General features: G+C 46.4%; 1 protein-coding gene across 1 annotated transcript; it reads left to right on the forward strand.

Annotated features, from left to right (window-relative positions):
- Window positions 1-1491: 1491 nt before the first annotated feature.
- On the forward strand, window positions 1492-12693 carry LOC133381706 (zinc finger protein 75A-like). The gene is made up of 4 exons (XM_061621110.1): window positions 1492-1538; window positions 7497-7667; window positions 8746-8890; window positions 11931-12693. The coding sequence occupies exons 2-4, from the start codon at window positions 7524-7526 to the stop codon at window positions 12077-12079; spliced, it is 438 nt and encodes a 145-aa protein (XP_061477094.1). The 5' UTR covers window positions 1492-1538; window positions 7497-7523; the 3' UTR covers window positions 12080-12693.
- The last annotated feature ends 3493 nt before the right edge of the window (window positions 12694-16186 follow it).

Below are 16186 nucleotides of genomic sequence, written 5' to 3' on the forward strand. Positions count from 1 at the left end.
TGCTGAACTCGGGGACCATGTTGCTTGAAGCACTTCCTGTTCCTGTCCCCTCCTGCCTCTTCCTTGGGATCTAGCCAGTAAAAGTGATTAGACTGGTGAGCTGGTGTTATTGTTGTTGTTGTTCCCAATGTAAATAACAGGTGCACGTCAGGACCCCACTAGGGATCAGCTGCCCTGCACCTTCAATTTAGTGTTGCAAAGCTCATCGTGCAATTGTTTGTTGCATGATTGGTATCTCCTCTAGTTTGGCCCTCAGACTGGCAGTGGCTGTCCAAGGTCCTGTCCTCCAGCCTTCTTGCCTGAGAGCCTTTTGACTGAAAAGTTCTTCTGCCTCCACCTCGTGCGCTCTGCCCAATGAGTAGGAGTCCCTCCCACAGGTTCCAGACTTTAATAACCTTGATTTCTAAAGTAGTTGTGTCAGAAACTCATTTCACAGAAAGCAAACTGGTGAGGTTTGGCCCAGAACTTGAATACAAGGCAGAGGTGGAGTCTGAGCCCAAGCACACAAGAGCACTTCTTTGAACCCAGTTTTTTTCCTGTGATAGCACGTCTATTTCACAGAAGGCAAACTCTATTTCTCTCCCCCTTCTGGCAGCCGACTTGCCCCTCCAATCTCTCTTTCTCTCTCCCTCCCCAATTCACCAGCCATTCGCAACCTGATAGCAGCACCAATAGTGCTGCTTAGTGGACCTACAAACAGCAAGAAAGGGTATTGCTGATCACCCCAGAGGTTCCTGGGTCATCCTGTGCTATCTCCCATTTCCCAACAAAAGGAGAGGCAGCAACATGTGTGGTTGGTGAATTTTGGTAGGTCTGGCTGATTGGGAAGTCGTCGTTTCGGGCTTTTTTACGTAAAAATGTATTATAGCCCGGAACGGGTATCGGAACGTGGTTTGCGTGGACGTTTTGTGTCTTACTGCATGCATCCCATGTAGTCATGTGGGACTGGTGAATTTCAGAGGTCTGGCTTGCTGGGAAGTCCCCGTTCGGGGCTGTTCATTCCGTTCCGGAGGGCATTTTGGATGTTAAAGGGTTGATAAAAATGCTATCGGAATGGTTTTTGTTCCTAAACGTTGTTCTCATGTGTCTCTAACACATCCTAGTGTTTTGGGCATCAATTTCTTTTCTAAAGAGCCCATTCCGGCGTGTTCCGTTCCAGCTTTTACACCGTCCCTCCTGAACACTTTACTTATTACACACAAATGTGTATATTGTATATATCACACAGCACACACGCACACACCTATCTTGCCACTGCTTCTGCTGGAGGCAAGAGAGGAAGAAGAGGTGCAATATTGGGACAGAAGGCAGGGAGGAAACTGTTGGCAGTGGGGGGGCAGAAGCAGCTTTTGCCACTTAGTCCTCCGATCGGTTAAGGAAAGGAGTTCTGGTTCCTAGAGAGGCAGGAAGTCTTAATCACATGGAGGGGGGGAGAGCATATTGAAGGGGAAGTAGGAGGGCTGTCTTCATTGGTATTCCGGGTAAAGAAAGTATTAGGCCCAGAGAGGAGGAAGCGGGAGCGTGCAGAGGGCAAAGAGGTGCAAGGGGGGGGATTTGGTATTTTTGTTGGGGGGTGAGGGAAAAGGAGGGAAGAGCCCCACTCCCCCCTTTTCCTCAGGGGGACCCCTGCTGCATGCAATCCATCTGCAGAGGGGGGTCCGAAGTGCCGCGGGGTTGGCCTTTCGAGGCCCTCTTGGAAGCCATCGCCCAGGCAAAGGGATGCAGCTGTTGGGGGTTGATGTCCTGCGTTGGTTTTGAAAGCCACAGCTGGGGGAGGGGAGCTGCCTTTGCAATTCCTGGGCCTGACAGGGGACTGGTGGGGGGAGGGGAGAGAAGGAAGGTTTGCTTTTTGGGAGGGGGAGGGGATGATGGAAGAGCCCCCCCCTTCCCTCTGGGAACCCATAGAAAGTGTGTGGAGGGGGCCTGATCCATGCAGTCCAGAGGCAAAGTGTGGCCAAAACTGTTTCCACTGAAGCTGCCCCCCAACCCTTTTGCAGGTCAGCCCATTCCCCCCAAGGATGGAACGCAGCTCAGGCAGGGGGGGAAAGGGGGACCTCTTGATGCAGCCTTGTTGGGGGGCACATTGGAGGGGAGGGGAGAATGCTGTGCTGCTTTTCTGCCCCACAGCTGGAGGTAGAGCCCCTTTTGGATTTCCTCCACTGGAAGAGGGGCTGGTCAGTTTCCCTCCTGTCAGGCAAGGAAGATGGAGGGATGGAGAGAGGAATCTGAAACTGACCAGGCTCTGAATGGGCTTTTAGAAGCTTTCAAGGCAGAGGATGGAGGAAATGGGTGAATAAATGTCCCCTCCTCAGCTGGGCTCCAGAGGAAGAGGCTTCTCCAGACATCCCCTTGGGAGTGTGTTGGAGGGGAACATCGAAGCCCCCTTGGGGTGGATCTCAGCTTCTCTTGCAGGATTGGCCCATCTGTGGGGGTGCTGGCAGCCAGCGTCCCCCCTGTCCAAAGCACAATAGCTGGGCAGTGGTCGCAAGAGACCTGTAAGGTCTGTGGCTAATGTAGTGGTTAGGGAATATTTTTCAACCCGAGGGCCACATTTACACACAAGCAGCAGTCCAAGGGCCAATTTACTGTCAAATGCCAGAGTGGGTAGAGCTATGGATGTGTCACTGACATTTGTATAGTAGAGTCTCTTGTAGCCAGGAACAAGTCAGACATTTCTTCAGCACAATTAATTAATTATTAGATTTATATCCTGCCCTTCCTCCCAGTAGGAGCCCAGGACAGCAACACAGAGCTCTCTAAGGAGCGGGGTCAGAGCACGGGGGGGAACTGCTTTCCCTCCCTAATGTTCCACTTTTGTTATGGGCCTTCACATCTCTACAGTAGTGTAGTGGCAAATTCAGAAGTGCAGGGTCCATTCATGATAGGCATGCCCCCTCCCATCCTGTTCCTGCTGGGTTGAGAATGAGATGCATGGTAATGCCTTCTCCCACAGCTAGGAGCCAAAAAACATGGAAGGGCAAAGTGTTGCCTCCTGAGAAGAGTCTCAGTGGCTGACTTCACCTCCTTTCACTCTGATTCACTCTAATTATCAGGAAAGAACAAGGAAGCATGTTAGAAGACTCTTCTCAGTGGCTGATACACTCTCCTTTCTTGCTGATTGGCTCATAGGTTGCTGGAGACATGGGGACTCTGCTGAGAGCCTGTTCCCAAAAAAGTAAGGGGTCTAAGACCTCCCCCCCCAGATCTATGCAGGTCTCTGGGTCTACTTTTGTTCAGCCCAGCCCACCTCACTGGATTGTTGTGAGGATGAACTTTTATGTGCCACTCTAGATTTCAGACATCCACTCTGTGTGGGACCTTCCACATCTGTGGAAGTGTGTGTGTCTATTGTATTGGAATCATAGTTTAATGCTGAACTATGTCCACAGAGACCCAGGTTCATATCCCTGCTCAGGAGTGAAATTCAGGTGGTGTCCTGGGCCCAGTGACAGTGTTGTTGTGAAGACAAAAGGAGGGGGACAAATTATGTTTCCCACGGTGAGCTCATTAGAGGAAAGCCTGCATAGAAATATAAAAATATATTGAAATGTTTGGATAAACATATAATAAGCAAATCAACTTATTACCCCAGTTGCTCAACCCTGTGCGGTGAGTTTGCTGTTAAGCTTTCCACCTTGTGCATCACCTCTCCAACTTGGAGTAGTGTTCTGTAACTTGGTGCCCTCCAGGTATGGTTGGACCAACTCCCATCAGCCCTGGACAACATGGCAAAACGCCAGGGATGATGGGAGTTGTAGTCCAGAAATGTCTAAAGGTTAACTCAGATTATACAAGTGGATGGTACCAAATAACGTGTCCTGCTGATCTTGAAATGGGTGTATTGCAAGTAGTTCTTCATACTCTTTTCATTGCCCAGTGAGCTGAACCAGACTGAATGCATCTCACTTTTCCTCTCCCCATATTTCTGATGGAAAGACTGGAGGTGTTTTGCATCCCCAGGAAGCTCCAAGATAAGAACATAAGAACATAAGAAGAGCCTGCTGGATCAGGCCAGTGGCCCATCTAGTCCAGCATCCTGTTCTCACAGTGGCCAACCAGGTGCCTGGGGGAAGCCGGCAAGCAGGACCCGAGTGCAAGAACACTCTCCCCTCCTGAGGCTTCCGGCAACTGGTTTTCAGAAGCATGCTGCCTCTGACTAGGGTGGCAGAGCACAGCCATCATGGCTAGTAGCCATTGATAGCCCTGTCCTCCATGAATTTGTCTAATCTTCTTTTAAAGCCATCCAAGCTGGTGGCCATTACTGCATCTTGTGGGAGCAAATTCCATAGTTTAACTATGCGCTGAGTAAAGAAGTACTTCCTTTTGTCTGTCCTGAATCTTCCAACATTCAGCTTCTTGGAATGTCCACGAGTTCTAGTATTATGAGAGAGGGAGAAGAACTTTTCTCTATCCACTTTCTCAATGCCATGCATAATTTTATACACTTCTATCATGTCTCCTCTGACCCGCCTTTTCTCTAAACTAAAAAGCCCCAAATGCTGCAACCTTTCCTCGTAAGGGAGTCGCTCCATCCCCTTGATCATTCTGGTTGCCCTCTTCTGAACCTTTTCCAACTCTATAATATCCTTTTTGAGATGAGGCGACCAGAACTGTACACAGTATTCCAAATGCGGCCGCACCATAGATTTATACAACGGCATTATGATATCGGCTGTTTTATTTTCAATACCTTTCCTAATTATTGCTAGCATGGAATTTGCCTTTTTCACAGCTGCCGCACACTGGGTCGACATTTTCATCGTGCTGTCCACTACAACCCCGAGGTCTCTCTCCTGGTCGGTCACCGCCAGTTCAGACCCCATGAGCGTATATGTGAAATTAAGATTTTTTGCTCCAATATGCATAATTTTACACTTGTTTATATTGAATTGCATTTGCCATTTTTCTGCCCATTCACTCAGTTTGGAGAGGTCTTTTTGGAGCTCTTCGCAATCCCTTTTTGTTTTAACAACCCTGAACAATTTAGTGTCATCAGCAAACTTGGCCACTTCACTGCTCACTCCTAATTCTAGGTCATTAATGAAGAAGTTGAAAAGTACAGGTCCCAATACCGATCCTTGAGGGACTCCACTTTCTACAGCCCTCCATTGGGAGAACTGTCCGTTTATTCCTACTCTCTGCTTTCTGCTTCTTAACCAATTTCTTATCCACAAGAGGACCTCGCCTCTTATTCCATGACTGCTAAGCTTCCTCAGAAGCCTTTGGTGAGGTACCTTGTGAAATGGTTTTTGAAAGTCTAAGTACACTATGTCCACTGGATCACCTCTATCTATATGCTTGTTGACACTCTCAAAGAATTCTAATAGGTTACTGAGACAGGACTTTCCCTTGCAGAAGCCATGCTGGCTCTGCTTCAGCAGGGCTTGTTCTTCTATGTGCTTAGTTAATCTAGCTTTAATTCTACCAGTTTTCCTGGGACAGAAGTTAAGCTAACTGGCCTGTAATTTCCGGGATCCCCTCTGGATCCCTTTTTGAAGATTGGCATTACATTGGCCACTTTCCAGTCCTCAGGCACGGAGGAGGACCCTAGGGACAAGTTACATATTTTAGTTAGCAGATCAGCAATTTCACATTTGAGTTCTTTGAGAACTCTCGGGTGGATGCCATCCGGGCCCGGTGATTTGTCAGTTTTTATATTGTCCATTAAGCTTAGAACTTCCTCTCTCGTTACCACTATTTGTCTCAGTTCCTCAGAATCCCTTCCTGCAAATGTTAGTTCAGGTTCAGGGATCTGCCCTATATCTTCCACTGTGAAGACAGATGCAAAGAATTCATTTAGCTTCTCTGCAATCTCCTTATCGTTCTTTAGTACACCTTTGACTCCCTTATCATCCAAGGGTCCAATCGTCTCCCTAGATGGTCTCCTGCTTTGAATGTATTGATAGAATTTTTTGTTGTTGGTTTTTATGTTCTTAGCAATGTGCTCCTCAAATTCTTTTTTAGCATCCCTTATTGTCTTCTTGCATTTCTTTTGCCAGAGTTTGTGTTCTTTTTTATTTTCTTCATTTGGACAAGACTTCCATTTTTTGAAGGAAGACTTTTTGCCTCTAAGAGCTTATTTGACTTTGCTCGTTAACCATGCTGGGATCATCTTGGCCCTGGCGGTACCTTTTCTGATCTGCGGTATGCACTCCAGTTGAGCTTCTAATATAGTGTTTTTAAACAACTTCCAAGCATTTTCGAGTGATGTGACCCTCTGGACTTTGTTTTTCAGCTTTCTTTTTACCAATCCCCTCATTTTTGTGAAGTTTCCTCTTTTGAAGTCAAATGTGACCGTGTTGGATTTTCTTGGCAATTGGCCAGTTACATGTATGTTTAATTTAATAGCACTGTGGTCACTGCTCCCAATTGGTTCAACACCACTTACATCTTGCACCAGGTCCCGGTCCCCACTGAGGATTAAGTCCAGGGTTGCCGTCCCTCTGGTCGGTTCCATGACCAACTGGTCTAGGGAATAGTCATTTAGAATATCTAGAAACTTTGCTTCTTTGTCATGACTGGAACACATATGCAGCCAGTCTATGTCCGGGTAGTTGAAGTCACCCATTACTACCACATTTCCTAGTTTGGATGCTTCCTCAATTTCATATCTCATCTCAAGGTCTCCCTGAGCATTTTGATCAGGGGGACGATAGATCGTTCCCAGTATTAAGTCCCTCCTGGGGCATGGTATCACCACCCACAACAATTCTGTGGAGGAGTCTGCCTCTTTTGGGGTTTCGAGCTTGCTGGATTCAATGCCTTCTTTCATGTATAGAGCGACTCCGCCACCAATACGTCCTTCCCTGTCCTTCCGATATAGTTTATATCCAGGGATAACCGTATCCCACTGGTTTCCTCCATTCCACCAGGTCTCCGTTATGCTCACTATATCAGTGCTCTCCTCTAAGACCAAGCACTCCAGTTCTCCCATTGGTTCGCAGGCTCCTAGCATTAGCGTACAGGCACTTGTAAGCAGGCCTGGGGTAATTTGACCAAATTCACCCCCAGTATTTCTTTACAATGTGTGCAAAACCTATTTTTTTGCCAACTGTCATGGAGATGACATGGAATTAATATCTGTGCAGATTAAATTTTTAATTATATCCCTGATGAAAAGGGCCCAATAATAAAGCCTGAAATGGTTCACAAGGTGACGAAGAAACTCTGTGGGGCTCAGGAATTAAAGACTTTGCGGAAGCAGAAGCAGAGATGAGAGGTGAGGGGTCTGAGATGGGTGAAATTCCTGAGGGTAGTAAAGGACAGAAGAGGTGCCCAAGCATGGAGAAAAGTCTGGAAGAAACTGGAGAATGTTCTGAGAGAGATTTGGGGCCTTTAAGGCCTTTTGCAGATCAAGCATTGTGGGGGAAAACAACAGAGGAAAGGGATGTGCCATTTATTGATTTGGATTGAGGCTGCTTGTAACATTCAAACCTCTGGAACCCAAATTTGCATGAAGAGTGAAATCCCTCCCATCCTCCGTCTCTCCCCTGCAGGCCCTTGAGAGCTGCTCCCTACAAAACATGTATTGTGGCGAAAGGTGTGGGAGTCCCAGAACTGGCCTAGTTTACTCCTCCCTCTCAGGCAGCGCCATGGCCTCAGAGGCACCATCCGGATTGTCTCTTCTGTGGGATAGAGTGGAAAGAGCAGCAGGGCAGCCCAATCAGGTAAGGGGAGGATCATTGGGGGAGAGACCGAGGGGACAGCTGGGGTGGATCTCCCTGAGCGTAGTGGGGAGGGCTCTGGGAGAATACTACCTCTGAGGCTGCATAAGGAGAGCCTGCCGGATCAGGCCAATAGCCCGTCTGTTCCAGCAGCCGGTTCTTGCAGTGGCCGACCAGATGCCTGTGGGAAGCCTGCAAGCAGGACCTGAACACATGAGCACTCGCCCCACTTGTGATTCGGTGACACGTGTCTGGCAGAACTCTGGCAAAACTCCTAAAATACACTCTTGGAGAGGTGGGATCTTTTTTGAGAGTCAATCAAGCTCTGCCCTGCAATTGTGTCTAAGCAGTGTAAAATCCAGAAATACTCACCCCCACAAAAGCTAAATAAAAAGGAACTGTACTAAAGAAATGCAAAGAAAAAGAGAGTGGGACAGCTTCAAGAGAGTCACACGGCTTGGTACCAAAATACCTGATGGAACGCCTCTCCTGACACGAACCCACTCGTACACTAGGCTTAACATCTAAGGCCCTCCTCCGGGTGCCCACTCCGAGGGAAACTCGGAGTCTGGCAACAAGGGAGAGGGCCTTCTGAGTGGTGGCCCCCAAATTATGGAATGATTTCTGTGATGAGGTGAGCCTGGCGCCAACACTGTTATCTTTTTGGCACCAGGTCAAGACTTTCCTCTTCTCCCAAGCATTTTAGCATGTGCTTTTAAATTGCTTTTTAAAATGTATTTTTAGATTTCTATATTGCTTTTGTGGTAAACCACCCAGAGAGCTTCGGCTATGGGGTTGTATATGAATGCAATAAAATTAATTAATTAATGAATTAATCCCAGCGTGCCCCACTGGTCAGGCTATTAGTACGATATGAACCAAAGTGTAGCTGCCAAGTGTCCTGCTCTGTTGCCATTCCCAGCATACTGCCTCTGGCAGTGGAGGGAATGCATTGCCATTGTGGCTCGTAGCCACTGATGTCCTGATCCTCCATGGATTTGTCCAATCTTCTTTGAAAGCTATTCAAGTTTTTGGCTGAGCAAATGGTACATGTTGGAGAAACTGCCTCTTCTTTTTCCAGGATCTGTTGCCCTTCCAGGGTCTGGTGACCTTTGAGGAGGTGGCCGTGTATTTCACAGAGGAGGAATGGGCCCTGCTGGATCCCGGCCAAAGAGCTCTGCACAGGGAAGTCATGGCGGAGAATTATGAGACGGTGGCCTCTCTCGGTAAGGGCACTTTTCCCCCTTGACTGATGAATGCTGAAGATATGAATTTAGTACCTGTGCTATTTAACCTTCCCCAGCAGGGATGTTGTTAGAGAAATGGGTGGCTGAGCCCCAGATATTTGGGGAGGGACTGCAGCTCAGAGGGGGAACACCTGCTTTTCTTGTAGAAGGTCCGAGGTTCAGTCCCTGGTAGGTCCAAGAAGGGTGAAATGATCCTGTAGGAGTTGCTGGAAAAGAGGTGCTTTCTCTGCCTGAGATCCTGGAGATCCATTGCTAGTTCTAGTAGCCAAGGCTGGGCTAGATGGACAAATTCTCTGATCTGGTGTAATGCAACTTCCTCTGTTCTTGGGGCTTTTTGATCATTAAATGTGAGGAAGGAGCTCCAAAACCCCAGCAGAGCATCTTTTCCTGCATCCCCAGCAGGTAATTGACATTCTGTGACTTATACTCTAAACTCCCAGTGGGAAAAGATGCTCCTGGGAGCATCCAGTGCCTCCTCCCTTCCTCTGCCCAAAGGTCAGCTTTTGTCTTTGAAGCAGGAAGAAGCGGCAGTTTGGAGAAGAGGAAGCGGAGGTGGAGGCTACAGTTTGTAGGGAATGACCTCCAGAAGACAGGACAGAGAGCAAGATTTAGCTTTGCCAGCCCTGGTGGGAAGTCTGGAAACAGAAATGGAGCACAGAGACTCTTTGACTCAGGCAGGGACACAGCGAAGACAGGAGGCAAGAGGGACCCCGAGAAAGGCTCCTTGGCAGCTAGAACAAGGGCCGTTCCCTCAGCTAGCAGAGATCCCGGGAAAGCAGGAATTGCAGCAGCGCCCTTCAAAGGGGACGTTTGCTCCGGCAGGAAAGGGTCCAGAGAAGGCAGGAACCTGCGGTGATGAATGAAAAGCAGGGGAGGGTGATGGAGTCAGACCCCAGTTGACATCTGGGGCTAAGAGAGATTTCAAGCAGCAAAAGGAACCGCACAAACTGGAACCCAGAGTGGGACCAGGAGTTCAGTTTTATCCACTTTTGGGAAAGGTTTCAAAGCAGATTCCCACATTGGTTAGCTGAGGGAGTTGTCTCTCCTGACCAGGTCATGTCCTGTGCATACGACTTGCAATGTCATCTCAGCTGAGAAGACCAATTTTAATCCTTAGGCTACTTTTTCCCATCAGGCCTCTTTGTTTCTGTTGCAAAGTGACCCATATAGAAGCCATTTTTAAAGCTCATATTATCAATATTGAGCTGGAGGGTCTCCCAGGCTCATAAAGTAGTAGCCAGCCAACATCACCTTCACCTGTATAAATCTCCTGTGCTTTAAGATCAGCAGATGAGGCCTTCCTGGTGGTCCCTACACGGGATGAGTTACATTGTGATTTTTCAGTAAAGGCTCCTTGACATAGAACATTCTCCCTACGTTGGGCCTCGTCTCTTTATACTTCCATGCTGTCGGTCAAGACACATCTTTTGGGGAAGGTGTTCGGAGGAAGACAGACCCGAAATTCCTGCTGCTTCTAATAGTTGTCATTCAGTGTTTTATTGTGTGTTTGGATAGACTGTGGGAGATTTTTGGGATGTTTATATATTCTTATCTACTTCTTCTTTATTATAAACTGTCCTGTCCAAAAAGGTGACATATACTTCACCTACATGACAATGAATAAGTAAATATCCACTAATAGCAGAGCTGTAAAAAAATGGAAGAAAATAACGAACTGATAACAGAAACCAGCAATGCGCAATATTGCACCTCATCTTCGTCTCTTCCCTCCTGCAGTAGCAGAAGCAAGACAGGCGTGTCCGTGTGTGATATACATAATAGTTTTTGCCGGCAGTTAGGTCTGACCAGGTGAACCAAGTGGCCAGAGATCCCAGCCAAGAATCTTTTTACGTCTAGGAATATCTAATCGACGATCAGCAAAGGAAATCTTTATCAGTGTCTATGTATAATTAACACATCTAATTTACTATACTTTGTGGACATAGCCACATATCAGAACATAGGTCTTACACAGCACATACAAAGGGGATGTACGCTAACGTGTTGCATTTCAAAGGACAGCATAGGTCACATTGATTTCCATCTGAAAAGGAGTGATCTCACCTTTGCTGCGTGTGGACCTTAACACTCAGAGCAGGTGGTTCTTTCTTCGACCAGTGTCACGGACAACTGGTAAAAATCCCCAAGGCTGTTTGTCTTTTATAGCTCTAGTTTGTATCTATCTAGACCAGGGTTTCCCGACCTTTGAGCCACAGATGTTGTGGGACTACAACTCCCATCAGCCCCATCCAGCATGGCCAATGGTCAGGAATTATGGGAACTGTAGTCCAGCAACATCTGTGGACCAAAGGTTGGGAAACCCTGATCTAGACTCTGTCAGTTCATGCTCATATTACTACTATACTCTTGTTTCCATCATTTGAACTCTCATCCTAACCTGCATCTTGATGCTGATGTTGTTTTCTGATAAGTTCTCCTGACTCACCCCTGTACAGCTTCAGCCATATATAGACATGATCATTGGCTGAATGCCCGGACTCCTTATAAAATGTTGATACTTTACGGGAAAGAATTTATTTTGGAACTACTGTAAACAAAACTCAAAGGAAAAAAGACACTTTAACTGGCAGCTTGTCTTTTTACTCATGTTTTGGCTTGTATTGTTTGCGCTACTTTTCCACACATAATTCTATGTAAATCAATTATAAAGAATTGGAGATGGCCAATTTCTATAAATACAGGTGGCCTGTGACACAGTGAATTGCATCCGCTGTTGCTGACTTTACTAGGTTCTGCCCTAGTAGTTTGCAGCCTACTAAGAAGCTGGCTTTACTAGGTTCACCCCCAACAGGCATTTCAAGATGAGCTTCATGCCCAGTGGACGCATGTTCACAAGTGCCAGACTGACCCTACTTGGTCCACACAACTCTGTTCTATTCACCGAGAGCAGGACTTACCAGATCAAAATTATACCTTTTCTTATCTATAAAAATCTCTGTTTGTAAGGGCTGAATATTTTCTGGTCAAAAGTAACTAGTCTTGTCTATTTCCTTCAAAGAGTCGGACCTCCATTCGTGTTGGGAAGAAAGAAAAGATCCCTTTATCCAGTATCCCAAAGATGCGACATCAACAGGTAGATGTTCAGCTGCGTTGAGGCCCCATTTTGGTTTGGAAAATGTAGGATTTTTCAGTTCCTGTGTAATATGATTCGTTGCAGATTAATTGACCCATCAGGGTGTGAGTTCTCCTGGAGAACATCTTAGATGTCTTTAAGAAGAGCCTGCTGGATCAGGCCAATGGCAGCATGCCTATAGGAAGCAAGCAAGCAGGACCTGAGTGCAACCCTTGCCCCGTTGGGAGCACAGTGACTGTCTTAAAGCTGCAAAGTGCTCTCTGAAGTACCCTTCCCCCTCCTTTCATTGAGCAGGGGGGGAAGGAAAAAAGGTGCCTTTCGGATGGGCTGCCTGCCAGAGAAGTCCCATGCACAACCGATCTTTCTAAAAAGCAGTGGCTTCTGAAAGGGAACAGGCACCCACAGCCAAGCTGAGCCCTTGGCTTGCCACCCCACACTGCTTCTTTCAACTTCAGGAGCTGAATGGGGCTGCTTCACAGAGCAGTGCTGGGAGGGAGAAGTGATTTCCATCCAATGGAAACAGCTTCCCCTTCCTTGAGCAAAGCCCCCTCCAACCGCTGATCAGCTGACTGGCAGGTGCAAGTGCGCCCCACTCCAGCAAAGGAGCAATTGGCAGCCCGTTTCAAGGTCCTGGTGGTTCTTTTGAAGCCTCATCTTATGTCAGATCGGAGGGTGGTGCCTTTATGTCCTCCCTGTAGACTTCCCATTCGCATCTGATCAGGCACTGTGAGGATGCTGGACTAGATAGGCCTGTGGTCTGATTCCACAGGGCTGTTCTGAGGAAGAGCCGCTAGGCTGAAGTTCCTTTTCTACCTGCTGAGGAATCCCCCAAATTAAGATGGCTGGATTGGTTTCCACAGAGCCCCTGAGTGGAGATTTATGTACACCTCCAGGCAACTGGTCAGGAGGATAACTTGGGTCCCTGTACTAATCAGTTCCAGATCTAAAATCTTGGTTTGCTTTGGGGAGGAGAGGATAATTTGGGAATGTCAAAACTAGGCTTCACCTCTTGGCTGGAAGAGCATGATCCAGTTGTATGTGGCTCTGATGAAAGGGAGAGATCAGTAGGTATGGACTTGAAAGATGACTCAGGGAAGCCGTAGAAGGATTTCACAACACCGAATCTTGGTGGTCTCCAGGAACCCAGAGGGAGTACCCCAACACCTCAAATACCCCACGCTTCCCCCACATAGGTGTAGGGTTGGCAATAGCGTGTGCTATGTGCCTTTGAAGCACTCTCTATTTTCAGCAGTAATCAAAAGTGTGACATCAAATATAAATGCTTTATTAAAAGAGGAAAGAGGAAAATTACAAGCATGCACACTTGCTCTCAGATCAGCAAAGCTTCTCCAATGGATCCTTAGCAGCAATGAAGTAGCTTGTAGGCATGAAAAATCTTCCTTACTCTGCCAGCTCAGCAGAGGGGCACCCCCATGCTCCAAAAGCAATGCCCAGGCTGCTGGGACTAAGTGGTAGCTCAGAGAACATAGGATCCGTCTCTGGATGGTCAGGGAGTGATGACGTGTTCTTTATATACCCTCACCGATGTTCCCCCCTCTTACTTAAAGATGTTTTAATGTCAAATCTCTGAAATTAGTTGGTCACTAGCCTTCCACATCTCCTTCTTTCCTGGAAAGTGTCTGCCCCTGACTACATAAGTTGTTTTCAAAGTGCACACTTGTTTGACTTTTTGAAATTAAACTTTGTGCTTTCTGTCTCCTTTTGGTTCTGCTATTTGTGACCTTCGGGACTTTCTAAACCTCAAATATCAATCATTGGTGACCCAAAGTGACCTGCTCTTTTAAAGCTTTTCCCTAACAAATACTGATGCCATTTTATGATTAATTGAAACCTATAGAAACCCTAAAGTTATAATCTCTGTTTAATCAGTACCACTATATTGGCATTATATTAGCATTTAAAGCATCTTCCTTTCTTGCACGTGCGTCCCAGGTTACCTTCCTCAGTTTATCCAGGATGTCTCCCTTTCATCTCTGAAATTAGTTGGTCACTAGCCTTCCACATCACCTTCTTTCCAGGTTACCTTCCTCAATTTAGCTTTCTTGGAGCAAACCAGGATGTCTCCCTTTGCATCCTCCAGCTTGCTATTGTGCTTTGCGTAGAGACATTTAAAATTTCTTGTAACGACTTCACTCTTGCTTGCATTCATTTGTAAAATATCCCCTATATATGATGAAGCTTCATCTCCTTTGAAACTAGATTTTATAGACTTTAAATGATTTGAACATTGACATGAAATCGAGCCTTCAGTGTCATCGGCCCAGTTCTCTGGAAAGCTCTGCCAACAGAGGTTCAGCAGGCGTCTTCTGTTTTAACTTTGAAGCGCCTGCTGAAAACCGTTCTGTTGCACCAGGCAGGCAATTAAGAGCATGCTCTTTTCACAACACTTGACCTTTGTTTTTATTGTATATTTGATGTTTTTAATTTATGGTGGTTGCCTTTTCTTAACGTGTTGTAAACTGCTTTGACGTTTCTAATGAAATAGCAGTATACAAAGAGCCTATAAATGAATAAATTGATGTGATATCTCTGGAATCAGAAAAACAGCTGGAGCTAAGTGATGCCTTCATGTGCTCCCTGTAGACTTCCCATCTGCATCCACTTTGGCACTGTGAGGATGCTGGAATAGATAGGCCTGTGGTCTGATCCAGCCAGGCTGTTCATATAAGGAGGGAGAATGGCATCCAGGTTGAAGTTTCCTTCCCATCTGCTGAGAAATCCCCCAAATTAAGATAGCTGGATTGGTTTCCACAGTGTCACTGAATTGAGATTTTTGAACAGTTTCTTGTCCACAAGAGACATTTGGATCTACATGTCCCTGTGCTATTCATCTCCAGGAGATCTAAGATCGTTCTTTGTTTTGGAGAGAGGAGAATAATTTCAGTTCAGAATTAATTAGCTTATCTGTATCTTTGAAAGAAATGTCAAACCTGGGCTTAGTCTCTTGGCTGGAAGAACAAGATCTAATTAGACAGGGCTTTGATGAAGGCGAGAGATCAGTCGGGCATTCCCCTTACGGTTCAGAGCATCATTGCAAACTCGTGTAGTGTTGGTCTTTGGCCATCCCTGTCTTAGGTCAGCTAAGTTTAATCCCTTGAATCTTCAGGTGGAATTTAGAAGTGTCTTTATCTGAAAACCTGCAGCGCAGCTGCCAGCCAGTATTGACAGTACTGAGCTCGAGGGACCAGGGTCTGAGTTAGTATATCACAACTTCATTTGTTCCTATATTTCTGTCTGACCGGCTCTTTTGACTGCAGTCAAATTATTAAGAATCAAGGAGAAGTGAGCTGTGCCCAGTTTGTCCTGTTCTGCAGAGTTGCTGCCCTTCTCTTCCCCCACACCCCACTTTTCATTGCATATTATTTTAGAAATATATATCACTGTTGTATGGCAGTAGGAGGAAACCCAGACAAATCTGGGCTTAGTGACATCAAGTGTTATATGGACCTGAAAGGAACTTATGTTGCTGTGTGAGACTGTAGGATATTCAGGTAACCTTGCTTTCATCTGGCCATGCAAAGATAACGTAAAATCTTTATTACGGTCCAAGACCAGCGGTATAATTACGGATCCTCTGAATATCAGAGTGGAGATAGAATACAATACAGTGTCATTGCAGTGAGAAAGCTAAAAAGCTAAAACCGGGTCCACATAGTAATCTAGCTAAAACCTTCATCTAATAGACATCGCATTAGGTCCCTCCTGCGAGCCATAGCAGCTGTGCAGAACGAGGCGACCTCAGAGTGATCCGTGATTTTGAATCTGCCATTAAATATTGTAAAATCATAGCTTCTGGGCTCAGAGGAAGATTAGATGAAAGTGGGGAGATGAACTTAAGGCGGAGATCTAAATAAAACGGGCAGCAAAGTAGTACAAGGTTCACTGTCTCCACCGCATCTGCTCCACAGGGGCAAGTTCGATCATAATAATCGACTCCCCTGTATCTACCCTCCATTAGTGCCGAGGGCAGAACATTGAATCGTGCCAGGGTAAAACCTCTCCTGAGTTTCGGGGTAGATAAACTTGAAATGTAAGTGGCCAAGTTACAGGAATTTACATTAATACTGCATTGTGAATAAGCGGCAACTAGGCTCATGTTGTTCTGATACTCAACATCTTTGAGGCGTTGGATAATTGTTGTTTTAGCGGTCGTATGGCCT

Source organism: Rhineura floridana, chromosome 3 (genome assembly GCF_030035675.1).
Source record: "Rhineura floridana isolate rRhiFlo1 chromosome 3, rRhiFlo1.hap2, whole genome shotgun sequence".
NCBI lineage: Eukaryota > Metazoa > Chordata > Lepidosauria > Squamata > Rhineuridae > Rhineura > Rhineura floridana.

Excerpts from the sequence above, each read along its gene's own strand:
- LOC133381706 (XM_061621110.1), top strand. The coding sequence starts at position 7,524 with ATGTATTGTGGCGAAAGGTGTGGGAGTCCCAGAACTGGCCTAGTTTAC. Across the intron at positions 7,668-8,745 it reads CAGCAGGGCAGCCCAATCAG|GATCTGTTGCCCTTCCAGGG; the intron begins GTAAGGGGAGGA and ends TTCTTTTTCCAG. Across the intron at positions 8,891-11,930 it reads TGAGACGGTGGCCTCTCTCG|AGTCGGACCTCCATTCGTGT; the intron begins GTAAGGGCACTT and ends TTTCCTTCAAAG.